At 38.7% G+C, this 27,937-nt stretch overlaps 1 protein-coding gene across 7 annotated transcripts in view; it reads left to right on the top strand.

The window, feature by feature from the left end:
* The window catches only part of LOC106663388 (regulator of G-protein signaling 20), a 216,858-nt gene that overhangs the window by 158,654 nt on the left and 30,267 nt on the right, over positions 1–27,937 (top strand). For 5 of the 7 annotated variants that reach the window (XM_014388205.2, XM_024227387.1, XM_024227388.1 and 2 more), the window contains 3 exons: positions 10,224–10,369; positions 18,987–18,995; positions 24,193–24,279. In XM_014388205.2, the coding sequence (XP_014243691.1) occupies positions 10,224–10,369; positions 18,987–18,995; positions 24,193–24,279 (242 nt within the window). Of the gene's footprint in view, positions 1–10,223; positions 10,370–18,986; positions 18,996–24,006; positions 24,075–24,192; positions 24,280–27,937 lie in introns of those variants that run through there. The other 2 variants (XM_014388208.2, XM_014388209.2) reach the window with 2 other exon arrangements.

Here is a 27,937-nt window from a genome sequence, read left to right as displayed (position 1 = left end):
AGCCGTTCAACCTATTTTATGCCGGGCTGATCAGGATAAAAATAGGATTATGTCTTACTTAGTGATTAGGATCTATAAAATTTATGGGCCATTTGTTTACCATGAGCAATAAGTCATTTTCAATGTATTCTGATGCTCCAGATGAGGCCAATTTTCGCCGTCTAAAGCTGTTTGACTTAAGTAAGATCGAAGAAAATCTTAAGTGAGCTGTTGAAGACTGAGTGCTGTTGGCGAATTTCAACATTTAGTGAATTTTTTCCACCTTAAATCCTACTAAAAGAAAAGGTCTTTTCCATTTATAACGAAATGGCTGGTAGTGTAACAATCGTTAAACGACATAAGTTTAACAACCCGAACTTCTAGGAAAATTTTCTCTTCAAAGGACACGTTCAATTTGAGGTAAAAAGTTTCCGATTTTTCTTATTTTAGGAGAATGAACGAAAATATTTAGAACTGACTCACTGAAGATGACGAATGCCGAAACGTGTCTTATACACTAACCCAGCGAGGATAGACAGACCGAAAAGAATCGGAAACGACCAAATCATATTAGAGACGACACAAGAAGAACTCTCACAAAAATAGAAACGAATTGAAATTGAATCAAACATCGAAGAGTGTCATTCCTTGGCTCTATACAGAGAGCGTGTAGGAAGCCATCGGATATGAGAATTGCGCGTACTGAGAGTGTACATGTCGAGTTGTAGAATCCAAAGGTTTTTCTTATGGTAAATTTAATGAAAATTTATGCTACTCGTAAAAAAACAATTCAACAGTATATTAATCATTTCGTTTCAATGTTAATTTTGTAATTCAGCCCTCCTGGAACTAAGTGATTCTCAGAGAGTCTGAATCGCAGAGAACGGAACATTCTCTTCAGATTAAGAATGGGCCATGCGAGGTTGACACCCTAGGGATGCCAACTATGCTGGTTACAATAACACATAAGGTTTAGGGTTTTCAGTTGAAAATATTGCTACACCTCTGACAAGCAACTGTGCTCGTTATAATAACATTTAAGGTTTAGAGGTAGAAGTTGGTAACATTGCAACCGCCACAGACACGAAATATGCCGGTTACAATTACATAACATATAACGTTCTATGGAACCGGCCCATCTTTGTGGCCTTGTCATATTCCAGTTCATAGCTCAGGTCACACCTTAGAAGGTAAAGTGGAACACCCAGTACACTGTTGTGTCATCAATGACGATTTTCGATCGCCCTGGGTGCATACCCTCAAAGGCCATTACTTCGGTTTCGCTGGAGGATATTTTCAAGTAATGTCTCTTGAAGAGAGAGTCTATTTTTAAACTCGGCAAGTATTGATGAAGGAGCATGCCGGTTTTAAGTTTCACATAGCCATCGGCAGATCATATCGTATATGTTAAAAAGTACTAGTGATTCTTGTCGGACACATCGATCAATTTCTAATCGATGTGCCTAGTCAAGTTCTTCGAAATATTGATGAGCGCTTCGGTCTTCTCATATATTTTTTTATCCCTGTTATAAGCAATACTTGGTTTCACTACGCCAAACTTTGTCATAATCGATAACTTAGTGGTTCGAAGTCACGATAGCTCAAGTGGTTTGAGCAGCGGCGTATTTAGCCGAATGACGTGAGTTCGAATCCCGCTCGTGACACTAACTTTTGTCATTTCAACCAAAACCGTGCATAACAAAATTAATTAATTGAAAAAAGTAATTTGGTCAATCGGACCACTAATAACGGATTTAATAATCAATAGCGTTTGATCAGAAAATCGCTTCTCCTGAAAAGTCGTATTTTATTTACATTTCGGTATCTTTCTCCAAACTTTTCATCATGTTTTAAGTGTTTTGTTTTCATTTCCGACTGTATCATCAAGTTGCTATTAGAAAAAGTCGTTTAGACAAGGATCGATCCTTGAGCGGTTCAGTTAAGATAAGAGCCTCAAGGTGCAGTGATCATAAAATGATTTGAAGAGCTATTATCGATTGGGTTAAATTTTAAGCGTGCTACTTAGCAGAATATTCCACGACTCCTTTACAAGACATTTTCTTACGTAATGCCAAAAATTTGATAGAACTGTCACTAAAGAACAATAAATGCACTATAAAAAGCATAGTTTATACAGTCAAATGTGGTATTAAAACGATTAGGATATCGCAGTCGTTGCATTTTGCCTGTCTGTTATCAATTTTGGTTGCGTGTCTCTGTGAGATTTTAAATCTCTAGTGGGTATTGCCAGATGTAGTGTTAGGATTTGAGAAAAGGGGTTAAAAAAATCCATTATCCATGTGAGAAAAAATTAAAAACCATAAAAAAACGTTCGTTGGTTCCTGTTTTAGGTTGTAGGTATGCCATCTTAAGCCAATCTATCCTAAATAAACAAATAAATACAAATTGTGCAATTTCTGAAGTGAACGCTTGACCGTGAAGATTTTCAAAAATAGACGCTAGATTTAAAATAACGCTCATTGGATCCTTCCTAACGACCGCTCATCGTACATGACGAGGTTAAATAATTTACTGTTCAAATTGAGTTTGCTGGTTAAAATTTTGACAGTGAATCGTACTCCGTCGAACTGGAGGCTTAATGTCCAAAGTTGGGTGTCGCTGTCGGAACCACCTAAAATTCAATGGGCTATGATGGGATCGAACCCAGCACTGCTAAGGTCGCAAACACGAGTCGGACGCGCTAATCACTCGGCCATCACGGGCTAAATATTATATAAATATTATTAGAGGGTAACCGATTCTGTCCATCCTGAGTGGACCCTGTCGCTTGAGATGGGTACTCCCGGATAATACATGCAGAAGAAACATTGTGCACATTTTACCAAGAATACCACGATACACTGTTCTGCTTTCTGGGTCCATCCAGGCGTAGATGAAGAAACTACACTACCAATCTAAACTGAACAACCACTATCCAGGCTATCAAAACTGATTGACAGATTGATTATTAGTGAGCTATAAAAATTCTAGAAGGGCGCAATAAACCTGTTTACGTCAAGTTGCAAGAGGCTCTTTATTCTCATCTGATGAACCTATCGTAGATCCCCCTAGATAGTGGAAGGATAGGCAGATGAATAAATAGATGAATGGATGGTTAAATAAAGAGAAGGAGTGAGAGAGAGAGAGAGAGAGAGAGAGAGAGAGAGAGAGAGAGAGAGAGAGAGAGTGAGTGAGGAGCAAGAGATAACGAAATATTAGGGAGAAACAATAGTTCACTGGGGGCGTCGGTGGCCGCAACGGTTTAGGCGTTGACACGGTGCTCATCACTGTAAGGTAAAGGTCCCGGGTTCGAATCCAGCGGCCCTGCATTCGAACCCGTCATACTTACAAATGGGCTTTTTTTCAAAAACACAGGCACCCTGAGGGTTATATGACCTCTGCTGTTGTGAACCCTCATAAAAAAGAAAAAAACAGTTCACTTTATAGTCTCACCCATTCACTATGAAAAGAAATAATGAAATACAAGACCTATGCTTCTATAATGAAATTCTGGTCAAAAACGAGGTTAAATACGTAGGAATAATCTTTGATAAAAAATTATAAATTATTATAAAAGAAAATAATTCGTTTTGTCTAAAATACAGTTCACCGTCATTTGTACTCTGTATATTATCTCAATTAATCAAAGTAAAGTATTTAGCCGGTAGACCTGCAAGAGATTGTTTCTCTACCTCATCAGGTTGGGTGGAGGTTAAAACGCAGACAGACTGGCCAGAGGAGGATTTGGAAGACCATATATACGCCATGAACGTATTCTTGGGAAACAACATACAGAATCCTCCATTGCAGATTGAATCCAAAAAATACAAAAAGAGAATTGGATAAACTCTATAGGCAGACACAATATGCTTATGCTAAACAACTTGGCAAAACCACTGTTACTGTAAGAGGAGAGATTGGACTTTTTACCAGCGACTGGAATCTGAGAAAACATCTCAGGTTACAATGGCAAAAAAGTCCTCGTAAGATCGGATTGCCAAGCAGCTATTTAAAGCATCACCATGTAAAAAAATTACATCAAAACTAGTCAGTGAATGCATCTAAAATCTCACCGAACGAGCATTTGCATCACTTCAAACCGAACGAATAGGCAACAATATAGGCCCCACACCTATATTTGGGATAACAAAAACAAATACAGACTCCTCCATCACAGAATGGATCCATGGACATAAGGAGAACTGGATAAACTAGGGGCGCTAAACAAACCCTCACCAACCTTGGCAAACTCACTGCTACTGTAAGAGAAGTGACTTTGCCAATTTACCAGTCACTGGCATCTGACAAAAGGTCTACCCAACGTGGGCATATTCAGTGATGACTCCATTTTGTAAGTTACGCAATGAGGAGGGAGAGACAGCCACTCATATCATCTTCGAATGCGAAGCAACTGCTCAATGGATACAGAGAAAACCCAGCAACGACAGTCAATCACCTAATGCTTCTTAGCATAAGGATCGTGTCGATTGACTGAACTAAGGAACTAGGAAAGTACAATAAGCCAAAAGGCTGCAGTGCTTGGGGAACAATAAACCCCACTTCCTAGTTATCCATCATCATTATCATCACTGTCAGCGTCTGACATAAACCTAAAATAGTGGAGATGAATAAATTAATTAATGTTCTTAGATAGATAAATAGAAAAAGTGTGTGTGTGTGTGTGTGTGTATATGTGAGAAAGAGAGAGAGAGAGAGTGGGAGAGAGAGAGAGAGCGATCATTAATCTCTTATCTTTTTAAAACTTGCCTTTCTTACCGTATAAATTTTGTTATATTCCATTCTCACACCCCCTGGAGATTTGAAGTGTTAACGTAAAATACACAAATTCTTTATGGTCTCCCCAATTTGGACATCTTTCGATCTTTTACGGTTTTCTCCCATTGGTTCGAAAATAGCCAATCTTTTTTTTTTCTGTGTGGAAAAGTGAAAGAGATATTTTTAGGAGTTCTGATGGGCGAGCGTGACTGAAGGGCAAATGATGCTCACAACAGGCCTTATCTTCGGATCTGACAAAACCGCGGGTCCTGTACCTTTATCGGGGAAAGTTTTTTAGTATCGAAGTACCGACTGACCTGTCCCTCGAGGAAATTTCCATCGACTTTTATCACAGTTCGGCCCTTATTTTTATAATTCATTTTCATACATTCGTCACTCGCATAACGGCATAAAATATAAGAGACAGAATATAAAACGATTAGTTTAAAGTATGGTTGAGTTGAAAAAATTAGTCTCACTAACGGGATTCGAACCCACGAATTCGATGGGGAGTTGGTGTCCGAGTGATCGAAGTCGCGATAGCTCAAGTGGTCAATTAGAGCAGCGGCGTATTGAGCCGAAGGTCATGGGTTCGAATCGCGCTCGTGACACTAGCTTTTTTATCTCAACCAAGACCTTGCTTACAAAGATTGATTAATTGAAATAATTACTATGGTCAATTAGACCATCAAACATAAATTGGTAATTAGGAGAGTTTGAAAGCTGAATTGCTTTACTTACAGTCTATGTCAACAAAGCTTTGATTTTATGTTATTATATTAGATTAGATTAGATTGTATGGAGCCGACCTCTTTACGACATGTGCACCGCAACCAATTATTGGTCTATTGAGCATCTCCAGTTTTTTTATCTAGATTTCCTCATTAAGCTTGAGCCTTTTTACCAGTCCCCAACGCTTTTTGAAGGGCTCCTGTGTGTATCGTTCAGGCCCTGCCTTTTTATACCCAGGATCAGGACTTCGCACCAATAGAGGACGTGTTCCGTTGTTTCTTTTTCTTCTTGGCAATATTTTAGTTTCAATAGTTTCTTCCACTTCGAGTCTATACATATGCCTCCGGAATCTGCAGGGTCCAGTTAGTAGTCTAACTATTGTTCAAGTCCTAGCACGTCCTACATTTAGTAGTTCTGCCGTTAAGATGGCCCTTTGATAAACTTTTTCGCATGCCTCTGTCCCGGTCTGCATTCCATTGAGCGGAGGACTTATGATTGATCCAGAGTCTAATGAATCCGCGTTTTTGGTAAGCCGCAAAAAGGTTCAGGGCCAATAGGTAACCTCATTGAGCTTTCTTTGGCCAATTTATCGGCCTCTTCGTTGCCTCTCTGCCGTATGTGCCCTAGCACCCTGACATGGGTAATTTTGTAATTTTCCCCAATGTTTGACTTTCGTCTGAGGGCTCTAATGTAGACCCAAACGACTCTGGGCTTTACCGTCGATGCGGCAATTGCTTTCACTACCGCCTGGCTGTTCGAGAAGATGGCTTCTTCTATTGACAATCCCAGTCTTGTTATCCTGGTTCATTAACCACAGTTTCGGCTTGAAAACGGGTGGCAGATTGTCCAAAGCTTATAAAAATTCTAGTCCTTGGTTTATTTCCATAAACGCCAGCTCCTGATTCATATTCGGTTTTGGAGCAATCTGTAAAGCAGATACGGTTGCCATTAACTGGGGTCAAAGATGAATTTATAGGTCATGGCATCACTAGGCATCCCCAAAGTTCTGTCTAGTTGAAGATCCCTTCCAAGTTTTAGTTGCTCCTTGTTATGTGAGTAGGCTATTGGAGCCTGTCCCAGCATAAGCCTATGAATTGTGGCTTCATGACCTCTCCATGGATAAAGATGTGTAGTGGTAATAGAATCAGAAGCACTCCCAGCGTTGCTGTGGATATATGAGATGATGAAGGATCAGTAAGGATGTAGTTATCGACCAGCAGTTGTTAATTCTTATATGTGGATTCGGGTCGTGGTCTGGAGACATCTAGGATGTCAATCAAACAACCTCCCACAAACGTTTTATTTTATATATCCGGTTCTAATTTATTTACGAAGATTTGTACTATGAAGCGTAATTTATTCAAAACCTTTGTAAAGTTTCATATGGATCACGACAACCGTTTCAATGTTATCACCATTTATGTGATTTTCGAAAAAAATTGGCGGCAAGGATTTAAGAGAAGAAAATAATTTTCGATTTTCTTAAAAATTTGTATTCATGGTGGTTTTGTTGTGAAGAAAACGTTTATGTACTTTGTTTCATGCTAGAAAAATATTTTAACAAACTTTTCTCCGTCCCGCGGTCTCAATTTATGTACATATTTTAATATTTATGACACTCATGGCCTAGCTTAACCGCATTTTATCAGAAGCCTGTTTTTTACATTTGAGAATTGGCCTGGGGGACTTGACCCTGTTGGAAGAAAATGTTATAAAGTTTACTGCTTTCACCTTCAAAGCTTTACACCGAGGAAAATTAGCTCTGTGTTTTGAATGTGTCTTTGCCTCGAAACGCCACTTTGAGATTCTTCTCGGCCGGACAATAAACACCCGGTCGTCTATTGTTCCCGACGATACCGTCCCGAGTCTGTAATTGAAAGAGGAACGTCCGGAATCGGCTAATGGTGTCGCAATTCGGAGTCGCACCTTTTTCAACTGGCCCTCGGCGTTTTACTGTTTCTTAAAAATCCCAATGAACTTTTCGAACAACCCGTATTAAGCGGCGGAATTGAAAAGCCTGGGGATGACAGTTTTAGCATTGGATTTCTCCCCGTATATAGAATACAGAGAGAATAGTCGGTTGAGTTTTTATTTTCCAATTGGCTCCAAATGCTTCGCATGTGCTCTGAAGTTAATTACTCGCAGGCAGCACTTTCAAGTAATGTTTTAAATTAAAATATCGGCATTATTCTTCATTTCATCGGTTCAACAGACATCATACTCATTCCACATTTGGCTGCCCTGAGACAACTTTAAACCAACTCGACCCACTTTCTGTCCTATGACTGGCTACATAAATTTAAAAAAATTGCAATAATGATTTGGTGGAGGCATCATTTTGAATAAATAAAAGCAGTATATTCATTACAGGCCGGTACTTCAGAGTCATTGAAGGTCGGCGTCTTCACCAAACAATCTGTGCTTCAGGGTAGGATTCTGACCCCACATCCAGTCGCTTCCTTAATCTTTCTAGATGTTACAGCAACTCTGATCCTGTTGTTTCCACCTGAAATCTTTAACAGCACCTCTCACTTTTTGAGTCTTGGTGTGAAAAGAAGTGAATAAAATTGAACCACGAACAATTCACCTTTATAATCTTCATTCTCCAAATAAAAATCCCTCCTCCTCTTTTACTGCAATAATATCCTCTCCCGACTGCATGCGTATCGACAAACGACTGAGGTGGAATCCCCACCCGACAAAAACATCAAGAAGTTACGACATGACACAGAGCACTTTCATGACTTACAATTTAACGGCCGATTTTATAACACCATGCAGTAAGCGTCTGGAAGTGTGGGATTTAGCCACACAATCCAATATACGTCGCAGTCAAACTGCCCAATCCATTAATTATTAATCATTAGAAAAATCCTTGATGGTCCATATCATCTTCCCAACACAACTATCCTCACAGATTTAACCCGCTCCCATTACAGCAAATTTCACAAAGCCTTCCCAACAGCCATAAATCCCCAAATCAAAACACAACTCGGAGCAGGGAGAAGTGACGGCCGCGAGATGTCTTATCCAGTGACAGTAATAGCAACAGCAGTCTTCATTAAAAAGAGAAGAGTGTTTCGAACACGTATAAAATACACTAGTACAGTACCCATCATATGCCGATGATAACGCCCTGTTTGCAAACTTAAAGCCTTTAGTGGCCTTCAGAAACCTCCAGCACCGTCTCGTTTGGAAGAAAGGATAAAAAAAATTGGAGGATCAGATTAACCCCATCTCTCCTAATCTACACTCCTCTGTTTCATCCATTCAACCACTATGCCGAAGCGAGTGTTCCGCAAGGCAGCATCCTTGGCCCCATACCCTATTCAATATACCGTATAGACATTCCTATTCGTTTCGATACAGTAATGCTCATATGCAGACGATAACGCCATCCTGTTAGCTAACCTAAATTCTTTATTATTGTTCAGAAACCCCCAGGACCATATCGTCTGTTTGGAAGAAAGGTTCAATTAATGATGTTGTAAGACTGACATCGCATATCACCGCTCTCCTAATCTACTACTACGCTACAACCATCCACTATGACGAAGCGAGTGTTCCGCAAGGCAGCGTACTTGGTCCCACTCAGTATGCACTGCTCTTACTCCTCGTATAGGTAGACAATATCCTTGTCTTGTTTGTAATAAAGGTTCAATAAATGCTGAATCAGACTCACATCATGTTTCACCTCGGTTATTATCTACTTCAATTATGTCCCATCTATCCATCTACTATGTCAGAGCAAGTGTTCTGCAAGGCAACATCCTTGATCCCATTCTCTATTCAGTTTGCAGTGCAGACTTTCCCTCGCTCACATAGGTCGACGATTCCGCCGTCTTTGCAGTAAACTAAGATCTAGCAATGGCTTTGAGAAACCTCCACAATTATCAGTCCTGTTTGGAAGAAAAGTTAAATAAATGGAACCACTGCAACCTTACAGAATTAACTGCAGAGTTGAACAAGCGTTTAAACCTCCAAAGTTTCAGTCCGAAACTCTTCGAACCAACCGACCATCTGGTTGCCAATGCTCCCTATTTCGTATCCACAGAGAAGCATTAAGTGCCTTCAGAAACCTCCAGGTCTACATCTCCACTTTGGAAAATGGTTCGCGAAATTCATCATAACTTTTTTCCTCTTTCAGCAACCAATGTCCGCTATTATACTGAGGCCGCATTCACACGTTACTACTACAACCTTACTGGATTAACTATGAAGTTGAACCAAGTGTTCCAACCTCCAAGTATCTCTTCATTCCGAAATTCTTCGAACCCAGCTTCCTATTTCGTATCCAACCTTACAATCCAGACAGAGCTTCAGTTTCCATTTGTCCTTGAAATTGCAAGAAGTCGTAGCATGCACTTATATAAAATCATGGGCCCTTATTCTAACCCCCTAGTCCAACACCTTTGATCTCGAAACCTTCCCGTCAATCCTCCAGGACGCGTAATGGGCCAATTTTGCCATTTCTTCCCTATTGAGGAAAGTGAATAGCGTTGTGAAAAGACTTTAATTAATGGGTTATTTCACTTTTGTAAAGTAAATTCAATAAAGACAACAGAGTTGCTTGTAGCGCGCTCCGAAAATAAAGTTTTAAAGTTGAAACACGCAACAACAAGAGAAGCCGAAAACTTTACGATCCCTGTTATCATTTTACACACCTGCTTGGTCTTTGGCGTTTGAAAATAATTCGAACAAGTTAATTAACTCTGGTTCCCTTTTGTTTGTTACAGATGTCAAGTGATTGTGTTGAGAAGGGAAGTTGCAGGCTCCGAGGTAGCAGATCTTCCCTCAACGGCGGTGCCCTGAAAAACGGGCAAGTCGCCAGGCCTCCCAAACCCTGCTGTTTTTGTTGGTGCTGTTGCTGCACCTGCTCATGGTATGTATTTATTGTTACACTTTTTTGACAAAGATGTGTGTGTTTTACTTGCAATAAAAAATTACATAAAACGGGAGCCAACCCGAGCCCGGGTATGAGGTCAAATCTTGAGACGCCATATTACTTTTCAACTGTACCCCAATTTAACATTTTACACATGAAAAATGTTACATTTCTTATAATTAATGTTCATCCTTTTAAACAATAGATTATTTAAATATCTCAAGGAACTCATATCGTTAATTTTTCTTATCACCTTAATGTAAGACACATTGACAACAAAATTTGATGGCATAGTGCATGTATAGTGAAGTACGTTGGATTCTAGAGGTTGTTACTAAAGGTCTTTCCAGTTTGGGATTCAGTAGTCACTGATTCGTGATAGGAAGCATCCAATGGCAACGATGGGAATTGAACCCACGATCTCGTACGTGACAAATCGATAAACTGGTAAAAATACCTTTACCAAGCTTTGAATCATTTCTTAATTTATTTAAATGTATCGATATTAAACGTAATAACCATAATTAAAAACTTAAATTCAACGCAATAAACCATAAATAACAAATAGCAAAAAACTGGTTTGGCTTCTAGTTGAACATATCTTCAAAAATTTGGAACTTCCTCGTCTTAGATCGTACTTTGTTGGACAATGGAAGCCAATCGAGAAACCAAATATTAATCAATATTTGTTTCTAAGCATTTAATCGTTTTTTATGCTTTATTCGAATGTATCGAAGTTAAAAGTGTTAAATCAACCCAAAAATACCCAGTTTTGGCTTCCAGTAGAACATTTCTTAAAAGATTTGAAGATTGCTTGTCTCAGTTCTTACTGGACTGTGTGGTCTCCCTGGTTTGTCCGTTTCGTTTGGCTCAGGGTGTCACTTTGTCAGGCAATTAATTTTTATACGCTTCATATTTGCAATGAATCATTTGCAACCAACGAAGGCTGATAAAGCGTATTTGAGGAAGAAGCAAGCAGCAGTGGACGGCTAAGCTAACCCAGCGAGAACAGACGGGCCAGGATGATCGGATTAAGCTACAGGTTCATCACCACAATGTTTCACCGCTAAAAAAAAATTAATGAAAAAACTTGCAGTTTTACGGATAGGTGCAATTCCTCGGCTCCATATAGCGAGCGTGTAGGAGTGCTACTCGATATGAGAATCATGCTTGACCTTACCAGCGAATATCTGGGGTCCCCTGTTCCGATTTTTGGGAAAACAGTACTGTTTTATTTTATATAGTAATGTATATATAGTAATTTTTTATACTTAGCGTGTGTAGAGAGTGAATATATTTATTAACGTGAATGGGTGCTGTGAGAGGGTCGATGGCGGAATATCGAGTACCCCATCGACCCTCAATTAGGTTAGTTGTACAATACATAAATGTAAAGGGTTTTGGAGGAATATCGAGTACTCCATCACACTAATTGAATGAATCGTATGTAAAAGGAGTAAATATATTTAAGATTGAACATGAGTACGAATGGAACTGCATGCATTGCATTCTGGATTGCCTTAGTTGTTGACAGCATTCCCCCGGAGCTCAACCCCTGTGGCTGGACAGATAAGGACGAGGTCTACCCCGGATTGCCAGGACTCGGGGTGGGTGATTTTCCGAGGCCTGCCGAGTTTTACGAATAAATTAAACAAATTAATACAATAAAATCGTCCCAACGCAAACTGTTAAAAGAAATTAACTTCAGAGGACAATGGTTATTTCACATAAAACTTGATGCCCGGCAGTTAGTTCTATTTTCCTCACCTTCAGTAGTTTTTCTGCGTGGTATTTTGTTAATAGTGTCTTTTATGACGACGTAAAATGCGAAAGAGGTGTGTAAAGAGTTTGTTGTCTTCGTCACTCGTCGTCTTTGATTTATCGAGGAATTTTTTTTTTATGTGAATGTTTATCGGGTTTATCTGTTCATTTTCTTTTGATCTCGTGTAAGTATATTCCACGTAGTAAATTGTGCAAGTTATTTATTATTGATTTTACGGGTTCTCTCGTGTTTGATGTGTTCCTTGGTTAACCTTTAAGTTGAAAGATTTGAAAATATCCACCTTTAATCTTGTTGGTCTTGTTTTTGCCTTGGAAGTTTGAAATATTGAAACATTATAATCGGAGTAGAAGAAAATTAGAGATGTTACTAAAATCAAAACGTATAACTTAAGAATATACAGCATGGGAGATGACAGTTGAAACCCATCACCCGGCGACACTTCGTCATTATAATTCGCGCGGATTTCGATAATCTAAAATATATCGGCTTTATTATGATTTCATTTTAGCCTTTTTGATAACTAATCAATGGTATTTTCCTTACGGGCGTAATACTAACTGGTCTTGGGGTTTTAAGTTTAGTTGAAAGTAAGATAACACTTTTTAAAAAGTTTTCGAGATATTTAAAACAACTGACATGCCTAATACTCGAAAAAAGTACTAGACTTAGAAAAACTGTTCAACATAAAAGAAAGATAAAACAAAATGAGACACACCTGGAGCTTTCCTATGGTAGATGGCTCAAAGATTGGCAATTGTAAGGGTTGAATGGCCTTCGGCTCCACAACAACCATCTTTCAAACGGAATTGAATTGCCATAGAAACAGGTGAACGTGAAATAAATAATAAACCTCTGAAGGGCACAGCCATAAGAGACTGTCAGATAATCAGGCTATAAGCTCTTAAAATTACGAGATAAACTGCAAACTGCTCTGAAACTACCTAAACACCCTTAAAATCCACAAATAGCCTGACTCAAAGGTTCCAGGTCATTCGAATTTCAAACAACGAGGCAACAAGATGAGGCAATGGCTCAAAGATGGGAAATGGTATGGGTATGGACGTACAAAGGGCATAACAATGTGCACAATAAGGCCCTAAGCTTCTTTTTGTATAGCTAATTAATTGTGGAAATAATTAGTAATTAATTGTAAATATTACTGTATTAACGTATTAACGATTAGAATGAGATCATTCCAGAGAATCCATTCTCGCTAATAAGTTACTTTTACTATCCAAAATTCACACACTCACCCAGAATTCAGCTGTTAGTTTCTGCGATGGTCCTTTCATGAACTTTTCACGTGCCTCTTTCCTGGAATACATTTCTGTGAACCGAAGACACAAAACAGCCAAGATTATCGCTTCTATTCACCCTAATACCAGAGATAATGGACCGTCTAAGGTTTTTTACTAGATCCCAAAGCTTTTTTTAAGGGGTACCTTTTGTATCCTTCAGACCTAGACTTTCCTTGTCGAGGAGTAAAAATCTCATCTGGCATAGACCTTAAAAACCACAGAGGACATATTCCACTGTTTCTTCTTCATTATGCTGTTCCGAGTCTATGCATATACCTGCATAGTTAGCAGACCTAATGTCATTCTAGTCCTACCACATTCAAGTTTAGCAGTTCTGCGATGCTCCTTTAATACTTTTCTCATTCCTGTTTCCCAGAATGAATTTTTGTTGAACCGAGGACTTATGCGATCAGTGTTCCAGAGAGCACACGTGGGAAGCTATCAAGGCAGGCCTAAGCAATACAAGAACCCACTCGTCAGTAGGGAGCTCCTGGCCAATAGGTTGGTTTCTGTCCAATTAACCCATGTTCAGTGGGTCTCCCCAAGAAGAAATCTTTCCATCTTTTGGTTTATCTAACCTCGCTGTTTTGGCCTGTCCGCCCATCGAACGTTAATTTCTTCGGTTGGTCAACGTTCGACACAAGATAAAATAACATATGTTTTCTTCCTAAAAGGAAAAAGTAACACTGTTAAATTCCCAGGCATTTCATGTAGATTCGGTAACTAATTGGTTTTTCATTGTGTAACTATGGATTATCAAGAGTACCTGACATCTGGTCCCGTCAGTCTCTTTTCCTTTATGGCTGAATGGCTCCGGGTAGGTGATGGCCGTCTGTGAATACAGGGTTCCACTCCAGTTCGCTAGCGCCAGAGAAATAAAACGGCTAGGAATACATTCCCGGAAGATAGCCATTTTCTCTGACAGCCAGACAGCTCTCAGGGCCTTAGCCTCATGCGAGGCGAAGGCAAAAAGTGTTTGGAAATGCATGGAGGCCCTGACGGAAGTCAGTGACATTAGTGACCTGACCCAGGTAACGAAAAGGTTGACATGTTGGCCAAAAAATGGGCCAACATGGTCTCTAAGGGCCCAAAACCCTACTGCAGCCTAGCAGCCTGCCACAAAAGAGGATACATCTTAAAATGGATCCTTAATGAGTCCAAAACCTGGTGGAACAATACCACAGGTATGTGGCACGCGAAGAGATTCATAGAAGGACCATCCGCAAAACTTACAAAAGAATTACTGGAAGGCAACAGAAACCAGGATTGTGGTTGGACTCCTGACGGGTCACTGCCACTTAAGAAAGCACATGCCGGATAGGAGTACAGACAGAAGAAACACTGTGCAGATACTGCCAGGAAGAAGAGGAGACCGCAGAACACATTTTGTTTCTACGAACGTCTATGTATGTGCAGGTTCCTGTAACTAGGACAAGAAAAACCACAAGCAAATCCTACACCAAGGAACCGCTGGCAAAGCTGTGGAGGCTGGTTAATAGCCTGAAGGTGGCCAGTGAGCTATAATTAACAGAGGAGCACAATAGATCTACTTAGGTCGAGGTGCATTAGGCGTTGTGGCCGCCTCCCTTATCCCTATTCCTATCCAGCTCGCTATCATTTTGCTCAAGGACTTTTACAGTCCCAAGGAAATCTCCATTCGCAATAATTACGCAATGCATAACCCCTTTTATTTAATCTGCTCTTTTGTGAATGTTAGCCCTGCCCGACGGGCTTTTTTTCCATAGCAGGCTCACAGGATCTATAATTTCCTTCTGCCTGATAAGGAGATGAATACAACAAAACTTCTTTTTCGTTCATTTACCTCGTAACGTTTTCTTACTTTTTCGATTGGCGTTGTACTCACCAGTTATAAATGCACTAAAACTGCTTCCTGGAAAAATGATGTGTGTTACATTTCTCATTTTGCTTTTCACTGGGTTCATTGAGAACAATGAGAGTTTGAAACAACGAAAAAGAATATTAAGGACAAATATCATACTTTCTCTTCGCGCAACCACACATTTCTCACCATTTATTAACTCTTTCTTCTTAGCCACACACGGTTAATTATTATGGATATAGTCGTGAAAGAAATTTTCAATTCCCTTTAATTAAGGTCGACGTGTCGGGTTACGCCAGATTTTGTCGGTGATGTATGTCGCACCTGCCATGCTGTTCATCTTCGTTTACTTTAATCACGTCGGTTCTAATTATGCTAAGAAAAGCCAATAATAATTTAAATGCCATTCTAGCGGGGATTTACTACGGCAAAGCTCTTGTCATTGTGATCCTGCTCTTTCCACTAAAGAAATTGAAATCTTGCGTTCTCAATAAAGAGAATTTCTTTACTAATTTATCTTAATAGTAAATAATGAGAACAGATCCAAACCTCCATTAAATAAAAGAAGATGTGGTTGAGGTCATTAAATCCGTTGTTACCTTTTGAAGTAATGATTTCCACCTTGCACTTAAACTTTCGACCATTGCGTCCGAGCTCTGCTCAAGATTTTCCTGAACTATTTTCGTGTCTTTAATGAATGACACAATGCTTCTCGAAGTTTGACCAGACATTGCTCTAGAATGGTTTTCCTTTCTTTCTTAGTATCATAGTCTTTTCCTAGCTATTTTCATGATAGTTGGGATAGTTCTATTGGCTCTGTCCCCTAGACACAGTCTACATTGGTATATTGCCCAATTTTTTCTAAATGGTATTTCACTGGATCATGTCCTGTTTGTATGCCGGTTCGAACCCTTAGTCCCTTTAGCTTTCCTGTAGCGAAGGACTTTTTCTTTCTATCAATGGGTTGTTTGTAAGAGTAGTCTTTGTGATGTCAGTATTTGTTACGCTCTCTATTTTGTAATGATGTCTGTTGCCTCGTTACCCGATATTCGCTTATGACCTGGAACCTTAACGTCCGACTTTTTTTAGATCCCTGTTTAGGGGTGCTCGACTATGTGATAGTACCTCGTACAGTGGTTGAGGTAGGGCCTAAAACTATGTGGAGCCATAGTTAGACTTTTTTATTCCTACTTCCCATCTTTGAGCTATTGCATCATATTGTTGCCTCGTCGCCTGGAATTACCTCATGGCTTGGAACCTAGCGTCAGGCTATTCGTAGATCCAAGTTTTTTCTGGGGATTTAAGCATTTTCAAACTGGTGTTGATCTATCTCGTAAACTTGAAGGGCCGTAAGAATTGCTTGACTGCCTGATTCTAGAGCCATGTGGTGCCCCAAGTTAGGCCCTTTTTATGCCTGTGCTCGTACCTTGAATAGATCCAAATTTTTTCAGGGTATTTAGGCATTTTCTAACTATTGTTGAGTCGATCTATCTCTTAAGACTTCAAGAGCCATAAGAACTGCTTGACTACCTGATTAATTTTGCACCCTTGAGATGTTTGAAAGGTGGTTGTGGTAGGGACTAGGGCCATATGGTGCTCATAGGCCGTTTTTATGCCCATATCTGTTCTATTTCCCATCTTTAAGTCATTGCCTCACTTATTGCCTGGTTACTTGAAATTCCCTCATGGCCTGGAACCTTAGTGTCAATCTTTTTGTAGATCCCGTTTGTCGAGGTCTTAGTCATTTTCAAATTAGATTTGTGTTAATCTCGTAGGTTTGAAGAGGCTTTAGTACTGCCTGGCAATCCGATTAATTTTGCACCGTTCAGATGGTTGAATGTGGTTGTAGTAGGGTCTACCCTTTCCAACACCCCCAGCTATCAGCCGTGCAAGAGCTTCAGGGTTTATTTATTTCTTGTTTCATCCTCCCGTGGTGCCCTCTTTTCAATAATTATATTGAATATTTTTTTCCTTCAAAGTTTAGTATTTTCTCTGATACGTAACAAATAGGTTTAGCCATGCCGTTTTAATTTTGTCTTGCATTTGTTTGTTGCTTTTTTTCCACTGTACGATAAATTCACAAGTGCTCAATGCGGCCATCCTTTGTAAGTAAGGGTAGCCTGAGTACACGTTCCATTACGGCTGTGGGTGATGTTTTAATAGCACCACGCTAAGGCATGTTGTTCTTTTGATTTTTCGTTGTAGTTCCTCTGCATTTATTTGTTGCAATTTTGACCACATCATATAATTTGCGTATGTAATTATGAGTCTCACAATCGGAATGTTTTACCACAGGATTATGGTATATCCATTGTGCTTTGAAAGTTGTGTCGCTGGTGAAAGTATGCGGTAGAGGTTAACCTTTGGTTAAGGTGTAAAGCATCTTTGGAATACTTTATTTCTTGATTGCAGGGTTAGAGCTTAAGATTCAGCTTCTTTTTGCAAATGGATAGCACTACTGCAGCCTGGGGGCGTTTATATTTAAATAATTTTCCTAATTTTCCATCTTTGAGCTATTCATTCCATCGTGCTCTCTTTTGTATGGTTATGTTGACAAGGTTTCTTAAAGTCTAATATGTTTTCTTTGAATGAGAGATAGTTTAAGATAGTTATTTTAATTTTGCTTAACATATTTTTATGGCCAACATTTCTTTGGTGCTTTCTTTCTTCGATGGCTGTTGTCCTTGTAAAATTGATAAGGGTAGTAGCTTGAACTTTTGGTTTTCTCGCAAATCTTGACAAAATCATGACCGCATGGAAATAAAATTGAAAATGAATTCACTAATTTCGTGGTCCGCTTGACCAATTAATATATTACAATTAATTAAGGTTTTTAGTTGAGATAAAAAGTCAATGGCACGAGCGGGATTCGAACCCACGATCTTCGGCTTGATACGCCGCTGCTCTACCACTTGAGCTATCAATACCTCGATCCACCCGGACACTAACTTCTCATCTCAACCCCACCTTTTGAATTTTCCCTCCTTTTTGCCATTTTTCAAATGTCGTGTAATCGGATTGGATTCTCGGCGACAAATGAAATGGCCACGGAGAGGTTTAGTGAAGTATACTTCATTTTAATTCATTAAATTCACTAATTTCGTTGTCCGCTTGACCAATTAATATATTACAATTAATTAAGGTTTTTAGTTGAGATAAATATATTGAAAATAAATCCTTTATCGCAAAATTAACTACTACACTTGTCCAACAGGTCCTAGAGAAGTTCTATCCCCCATTAATAACTATTTACCAAGTTGGAAAGTCAGTTAAGAATTTAGGAATTTGTGGCAATTAGAGGCGGAACAGATTGCCTCGTACAGATAAAATCTCGTTGTTATTTTCGAAATTAATCAACCTCTTTCTAAAAGTGTCACACGGACGAAAGCTCGGCGATTCGAACAGAATGATTTATAGCCCTTGGAAAAAGCACGCACTGTTTGAGCTTTTTGCCATCGAGAAAGCCGAAACATGGGTACACCGGAACGGAACGGCTTACGTCCGGCAAAAGCTGCAAAGCTCGCGGTGAGAAAAATACGGTAGAAACGATAACGACAACTTTATTGACAGAAAATAAAAAAGTTAATAAAACAGAGATAAAATCTATATAAGTTTTTAACGTGTCATATATTGTACCTGTCTGTAATAAAAAAAACTAATGTTTCTTTTTTTCTGTTTTTGCCGCTACATCAGGAATAAATGGTAAGTATCGAACTACAATTTCTACTGCCTCAATAGTATAACTACAATTAATTATTTTTTGTATGTAAAATTTTGGTTGAAATGAAAAAGCTACTAGCTCACGAGCGGGATTCGAACCCACGACCTCAATACGCCGCTACTCTAACCACTTGAGCTATCCTGACTTCGATCCACTCCCCATCTCAACCTACAACCTTTCGAATTTTCCCTTCTTTTTGCCATTTTTCAAATGTCGTGTAATCAGGATTCTATTCTCGAAATTCGAAAGGTTGTAGGTTGAGCTGGGGAGTTGGTGTCCGAGTGGATCGAAGTCACGATTGCTAAGTGGTTGGAACAGCGGCATATTGAGCCGAAGGTCGTGTGTTCGAGTCCCGTTCGTGACACTACCTTTTTCATTTCATCCAATACCTTACATGCAAAGAATAATTAATTGAAAGAAGTAAAGTAAAAAGTCAATCGACACTAAATCTAATGGATTTAATAAGTAAAACTAAGTATAACTTCAATAACAGCTCCCCGTGGCGATTGCATATGTAGCCGAGAATCGAATCCTGATTACACGACATTTGAAAAATGGCAAAGAGGAAGGAAAGTTCGAACGGTTGTAGGTTGAGAGGGAGAGTTGGTGTCCGAGAGGATCGAAGTCACGATAGCTCAAGTAGGTAGAGCAGCGGCGTATTGAGGTCGTGGGTTCGAATCCCGCTCGTGACAGTACCTTTTTCATTACAACCAAAGCCTCTCGTTTGTACCTCAGGTTGTTGAATACAGAATAGAAACAAAACATACAATACACATTATACATCACTACAAATATAGATGTCTGGTCACGTTCACTCCCCCAGAGTACTCGATATTCCTCGAGGCGGGTTATAAACAACCCCTTCTTTTCATGCTAATAAATTACATTTATTACAATAAATTAACACAAACACAACACTCAATAGAAACATAAAAGTCTGGTCACATTCACTCCCACAGGGTACTCGATATTTCTCGGGGCGGGGTTATGAGCAACCCCTTCCTTTCACGCTAATAAATTACTTTTAGTCTCAAGGCGTCATACACTCACCCCAGAGTACTCGATATTCCTCGGAGCGGGTTATAAGCAACCCCTTCTTTTCATGCTAATAAATTACATTCATTGCAATAAATTAGCACAAACACAACACTCGATAGAAACATAAAAGTCTGGTCACATTCACTCCCACAGAGTACTCGCGACTTCTCGGGGCGGGGTTATAAGCAACTCTTTCCTTTCACGCTAATAAATAACATTCATTACAGTAAATTAACACCAACACAACAGTCAGTAGAAACACAGAAGTCTGGTCACATTCACTCCCCAGAATACTCGATATTCCTCGGGGGCTCCGAAATAAAATTTTATTTTACGTACCTATCGAAGAAAAAACTTATGACACTATTGGTAATTAAATTCGAATTTAGTCTACCTCTCGCCATCAAGCCTGTTTTTTTACAAATTTTATTGATACTTCAACTCACGTCTGCAAGACTTCGAGAAGGAAGCCAGGGGATGTATTAAAATCCTATAAATACGCGCTGGTTTACTTTTTAACTTGCATCTGCTGGCTAGGAATGCAATTGCACTGATGCCCTCCAAACAACTGTAACCAATTTTGTACGAGTCGGCCAAGTTGAACGATCTGTTGGTGAAAGATTAAATTTAGCCCTGATCATCACGGTCCGTCTTTTTCGCTGTATTGATCTGGGCCGGGGGTTTTTATTTTCGACCCAAAAATGTTGGTAAGCTTTTTTTTATCAATATATTAATATATTTAATATTTTTTTATTAATATATTTTGTTCTACGAGGTGATCTTCGATAATCCCGATCCGCACCGACTCGCTGGTTTTGTCTGTCCGGCGCGTTTTGGCATATCTCCTGGGGTTTATCTCTTTTTTCTTGTATTCTTTTATTGCATTTATAATTTATTTATTGTTCCTTCAGGAAAATAGATTTAGATGTCATTTTAAGCAAGAACCCAAAAAACAAGTCTAACAGGGAACAAGAAGTTAAATTTTTTAATGGGAAAAAGAAACATTGTAGAAGGTACGTCTTGTATCTTGAATCTGGAAGGGGGAAGCTTTAATTAACCTAAAATTAATTAGATGGGTTCTCAACAACTAATCAAAGACTCTCGAACGATCCATGTTACGGTTTGTTTTTCTCACTGAACTCTTTCGGCCACTTTCTTTATAAACACGGGACATTTTTCAAGAAGGAAGCAGCTAGGTTTTCACTTCCGAAGCCAGCGTCTGTTAGTCATATTCGTTCTTGTTCATTGTTCTGAGAAAAGGTCATTTGATTGATTGTTGATCACTATAATACGTCCACCTCCGAACGTTGGCGAAAAATCAGTAGCATAATCCTCGGATTTTCAAACTTTTCACATTGAAGGAGGGTAGTCCTTCTGTATACATTATCTCCACTTCTGGCCGAAGCGAATATGACAAAGAAAATGTTCCCACGAAATGGATCAGTGGAGGTGAAATACTTCGTGCACACGCATAATATAATTTGCAAGAGATCTCTTTCTATCTAGGTCAGTCTGGTTTGCAGAAAAATATTTTTGTGTCAATCGTTCAGTCACAAGTAGGAAAATGCGTTTAAATATTAACTATCAAGAACGTTCAAGACAAAAGTAACCTATGGAATACTAATCTGCTAGACCAAAGCTCAACAAAAACAAGCTTCCCAAACATTAGGAAGGAGCACTGAAAATAACCCCCTCAATTGCCCTAGAAACTCTGCTAAACCTACCTCTATTGGAAACATTTATACAAGGAAAAGGTAGAAAACACTCATTTAGGCTCCAGAAACAATCAAACTGGATGGAAACTAAACATTGGACTTCAAAGGAGAAGAAGAATTCAGGAGGACATCAGCTACAATGATATGATTCACATATGGCTCCAAAACGAATGAAGCAACTAGACCAGGTGTTTTCTGTACAAGCCCAAAACAGCTATCAACATCATTTGGGAAGTACACCTCAGTCTTTCAAGGTGAAATACATGACATCAATTCTTGTGCCTTGTCAAAACTTAAAAGAGGTTGCAATGGCGAAAAGGTCCAGTGAATGCATCTAAAATCTCCAGAACCGAACGAATAGGCAATAATATAGGCCCCAAACTTATGCTTGGGATAACTAAAACAAACACAGACTCCTCCATCACAGAATGGATCCAAAAAAAACACAAAAGGAGAAGTGGATAAACTACGAGCGCTAGACACAATAAGCTTATACTAAACAAACCCTCACAAAGACTGGCAACGTCACTGCTACTGTAAGCGAAGTGACTTTGCCAGTTAACCAGTCACTGGCATCTGACAAAAGGTCTACCCAACATGGGCGTATTCAATGATGACCCCATTTGTAGGTTACGGAATGAGGAGGAAGAAAGAGCCACCTATGCCATCTTCAAATGCGAAACAACTGCTCAATGGATACGGAGAAAATCCAGGAAAGGAATTGCAGCAAAGACAGTCAATGACCTAGTACTTCTTAAGAGAACGATAGTCAATCTTACTGAGAAGATCGAGAAGGATCAACTCGTTTGACTTAACTAAAATCTAGGAAAGTACAATAAGCCCGAAGTCTGCGGTGCTAACCCCCACTTCCTAGTATCCATCATCAGTATTACTGAGAAACTCTGACATAAACCTAGACATTGCAAAGGTAGGCACTTAGCCTAGTACTCCATAAAAGAAGGATCGAATTGACAGACTGAACTAAAGAACTAGGAAAGTACAGTAATCCAGAGGTCTGCAGTGCTTGGGGAACAAAAACTCTCTGATGTATTCCAGCACCATCACGTTTGTCGCAGTTGTACAGTTCCGACATGCGTGTATATCGGGGCGTGTCTCTCGCAATCCTCAGAAACTTGTCCCGTACAACCTGCAGCCAGGCGACATTAGTCCTGCGTATGAAACTCCAGGCACGCATATAGAAGCATCGACCTAACCATCACCTTGTACAGAAGAAGTTTCTTGGCGACAGACAGGACAGGTAGGTTATGGTTACGGTGACAGAGCAGAGAGAAAGTACGCCGTTAGAAGCTTTGTTGTTTACTTTATCATTGTTACACCAAAATGGATCTTTCTATAAAGCAAAGGTCTACGCTTGGTGAAAACTATTGCCTCTGTTTTATTGCGATTAATTTTTATTAATTTTCCAACGGTTGCCGCAACGAAATGCAGCGCATTGTTTCTCTAAACTGTACGATATTGTATGTATCCACCAAGAAGAGGAGTAGAGAGCGATTTGTACATTCTTAGGGCGAGGTATTTTGTTGAAATATACAAGGAACAGGATTAGTCCAAAGATCTAGCCTTGAGGAACACCATCAACACTGTCTGGGTTGGGAAAGTTATGATCGAACGGAAACTCAAAATTGTCTGGATAAGAGGTAGGAGTGGATTATTTTTATTATGTATGGAGGAAAGCTACATCCCATGAGCCTGCTGGCTATATCATTATGTCAAGCAGTGTCAAAGGCCTTTCGGATATCTATCAAAATCATGCCAGTATGATTTCTTACATTAATAGCGTTACATCATCTACTATTCTGGCTAATTGGTCGGTGGTAGCCCTGGCCTGAAACCGAATATCTTGTTAACAGAGTTAAGATGGCTAATAGACTGCCAATAGGATTGGATGAGAACTTGCTAGGTTTCAAAATGAAGATAACTTTAGAGGTTTTCCAGTGATACGAATAGGGTAACCTCTGCCTGTACAAACTTTCTTGTTCGACAGCTCTTCTCATTTTCCCTTATCCGATAATCCTCCGTACGATCATCCTCTTTGAAAGCAATAATGGCCCAGTGATACTATCTGAAGGTGTGTTTCATGATTGGTCTAGTTTAGTTAATTGAGGACGATTCGAATAAAAGTGTCACGGCGATTTAAAAATGGATCTGACCGACTCAATTGAATCGATATAAGGCAAACACGATACGGGAAAAGATTACCCCCCTGTAAATAAGTTATTATAGAGGATCGACAATGAGCGAGCACGCAGTCCGTTTCGGCCTTCTTTCGAGCATGTCTCCATTTGGGTACTCGCTCCCTTTTCCACCATAGATACCTTATTAGAATTGTTTTCAAAACTGTCAAATACAACTCAATTTAACTAAGATTTGTTTTCTTATCGTTTTGGTTTTGTTTTCTGTTTAGCTTGGCAGTCAAGACAAATACGGAGAACTGCAACAAAAAGACGGAGACAACTGCGGAAAGCCTTTTGAACTGTGATGGAGAACCTCCGTAAGTTTTGATACTTTATTTTTAAATTTTCTTAATAACAATTTTATTCGTTGTGTTTTATCCTGTAACAAGTTAGGTGCTGGATACAAAATTTTCAATCAAATCGACCAGCACCTAGTTGCATTTCCGTTTGAAAGCAACTGGTCTGGTCATAGCAATTTTAAAGCTTAAAATAACGCATTTGATAATAATAAACGTCTTTATCGATAACTTTACATTTTACAAATTATTTTAATAATTAAAGACAATATTCCATGGTCTATGACCATCTGGGGAGTTGCTTTCTTTAAAATCATAATAATATATTACATTTTTAATTGCAGCAAAATACAACAATAAATTTTCTTCATATTGTACTTTGGAAAAAAATACTTGTCTTAGACCATACTTGCTTTTGTTTTATAGCTAACTATCATTCATGTCTGCCTATCCTCGCTGTTCACAGACATCACCCTTACACTGAAGATGACGAAATGCCGAAACGCGTGTGAAACCAACAAAAATCAGCGAGGATAGGCAGACCAGACTACTAGGTTTCTATGAAACAATAGGTTTATAGTCCAGCAGACCACAGGAAAAATTTCACAATAATTTTCATATCTAAATCACACCATCGTTGATATTAAGTCTTAAAAGTAAATTAAACTTAAAAACTTAAAATTAAAAATTAAATTACGTATTTTCCTTATGATTTATATATGTCAAATCAGGATTGAAAAATTTTACAAACTTCAAAGAGTTATCTTTTAATACATTTTCTTCATATTGTACTTTGGAAATGAATACTTGTGGTATACAATAATTGCCATTGTTTGATAGTTACCTATCATTCCTGTCTGCCTATCCTCGCTGGTCACAGACATCACCCTTACACTGAAGATGGCGAAATGCCGAAACGCGTCTGAAACCAACAAAAATCAGCGAGGATAGGCAGACCAGAATGCTAGCTTACTATAAAACAATAGGTGTATAGTCCAGCAGACCACAGGAAAAATTTCACAATAATTTTCATATCTAAACCACATCATCATTGATATTAAGAGTCTTTTCCTTATGATTTATTTCCGTCAAATCATGATTGGGAAATTTTACAAACTTCAAGGAGTTATTTTTTATTTGATTATTTTTAATAGCATAACTATCCCCCCCCCACTTGCTCTACCCAACACAGAGTGATTTTTTCCTGGTGTCCATACCAATTCATGATAAGGAAAAATAATTTGGTTTATCCAAATAATTGGCATCATAAAAAGGCATCAAATAGTAAGAAAACATCGGCAGACGGTTTTTATCCATGCCGTTATTTTATGTTGTTTTTTTGTTTCTTTCTAGTAAGAAAACATCAAACGGGTTTAGAAGATCACAAAAATTTTACTTACGTTTAACCTCTGTTATCTTATAGGCAACAATATGAACGATTTTGGGCCCATTAATTGTATTACATACTTGATTGTTACATGCTTGTTTTTATCGTCGATAGAACGAAAAAAGTCCTCAATTGAACTTGATCCTGTGTTGTAGGTTTTGCTTGGTTGTTCTGCAGCGCTTTTCCTTTTTTGACATGGCCATCATCCTCGCAGATTCCATTATTCTTATCCACCGCGCCCATGCAGTTGACTATTTCCGAATTGTTGTTGACAGTTCCTCGTTAGTACTCCTGTCAGTTAATGTGGAGGCCACTCTACGACAATTTATAATGTATTTGGCAAACAAATATTTCATATTTGTCCCAGTTTAGCTTGTTCTTTCCTCGTTTCTTGTCGTCTTGAGTCACAAATAAACCGCTTCCTTTAAGTTTGGGCGGATTTCATAGGATCGTCTGTTTTTTATCGAATGACACTACATGCTTACTTTTCACTATATTTTAAATCCTAGCCTTCTTACGAAACAGAATTCATCACGTTTTACTTCAACACAGATGACATTATTTGCAAATTCCAGTAACGTAGTCTAGTCATCATAATCAGCCTTTTCTCGATCCGTTTGATTTTTGTCAATACATAATGACATGTACATAAATTTAAAGCTATTATTATTTTCGAAGTTATAACAAAATCGCAACTATTAAATCGTGTAGTTGACGACCAGGCGTTACATCAAAGGTGTAAGCCATCAACATCCAAATGTTAAATGTACGCAAAAATTAAAACGAAGCTTTTTAGAATCGTCTAAAAATGTTATCAACCAATATTATAAAAGGTTGTAATAATATCAGACAAATATGAGATATACAGGGTTTTTTCAAAAACTGCTCACCCTTGGAAAAAAGTAAACTTTTTTTTAAAGTAATTTCTGCTCCAAACAGTTATAAATTAATTTTTATTTTGTTGCTCTATTTAGTATAACACAAATTCATAAATAATTATTTAAAGGGGCGTTGGTGGTTGGTGACCACGACGTAAAGCGGTGACACGGCGCTCATCACTGTAAGGTAAAGGTCCCGGGTTCGAATCCAGCGGCCCTACTAACAATTAGGTTTTATATCCAGAGGGTTGATATAACGCTATATAACTAACCCTCATAAAACAAAATTAAAATTTAATAAAAATGTAGTTAAAGGAGGAGTAACGGTTTTTCAGGACCAAAATGCATTTTGTATTTTTTATATATATTGAACATCTCTTTTCACATAAAGAAACCGATCCGATGATATTCCGAGGTTTAGAAATGCTTTAATTAATTTTCTGACAGTTGCAAAACAAGCTCTTGCCTCGATGAACTCGCAACCCTCCAATTCTGTGTTGGAAACAACCCTCCAGACTAAAACAATCGTCTATCGACTCCCCAACCGCAAGAGGAATCTGTCTGTAACTTTTTTATGAAGTAAATTGAGCAAATGGAAAAATTCAAATCAGAAAAACACCCTTTTCCTGTGAAGTTGGGTTTTTTCACCTTTCACTTCACTTTTATATTAAGCCCTTGGTCATATTGAACCGATTATTTTTTATAGAACAATCGTTAGTAAACAATTATAACAAAACATTATTTCATCAAAACACCCATGAGGGGAGAAAAATTGTAGGTAAAAAGTGTACAATTTTATCACAAATTTAGATTCATGCCAAGTTTGGCGGATCACTATTATTTTTCCATCTTTTTTTTTGTAATTTACCGACAAACCCGTAGTATACTGAAGTGGGATCTTGGTTGTAATAGACCAAATAGTTTTTGAGAAAATGTTGACGAAAATTGGCCTCTTTTTGAACAAGGAAACGATCTTGAAAAAATGCTAAATACTGTGAAAGTTTGGAGTCGGAAAAGAGAGCAAAAAGTGCAAACTTTTCTGAAAAGAAAACGCGTATCAAAATTGAAAGCCAATGTGAAGGGGTTGAGATAACAAAATAATTTGAGTATAAAAATCATCTGTCCGAAGGTAAATTTTATTTGGTGGCAGAAGAAAAAAAATCAAAAAATTAACTATATCAACAAAAACAGATCACAGTTTTTGGACTCCTTTTAACATGCAGTAGCCTGATCTTTATAGAAATCCATCCTTCTTTGATCGTTGAACAGTTTGAGATCACTGCAAGGTGAAGGTCCCGGGTTCGACTCCAGCGGCCCTGCATTGGGGGGGCTCAAATGGGCTTTTTTTCAAAACACCGGTACCCTGAGGGTTGTTGATACCTCTGCTGTTGCGAACCCTCTATAAAAAAATAGT

This window comes from Cimex lectularius, unplaced genomic scaffold, assembly GCF_000648675.2.
Source record: "Cimex lectularius strain Harlan isolate CLEC.00 unplaced genomic scaffold, Clec_2.1 scaffold195, whole genome shotgun sequence".
Taxonomy (NCBI): Eukaryota; Metazoa; Arthropoda; class Insecta; order Hemiptera; family Cimicidae; genus Cimex; species Cimex lectularius.
Note: the sequence above shows the minus strand (reverse complement) of the source record. Positions and strands in the feature narration are given on the sequence as shown.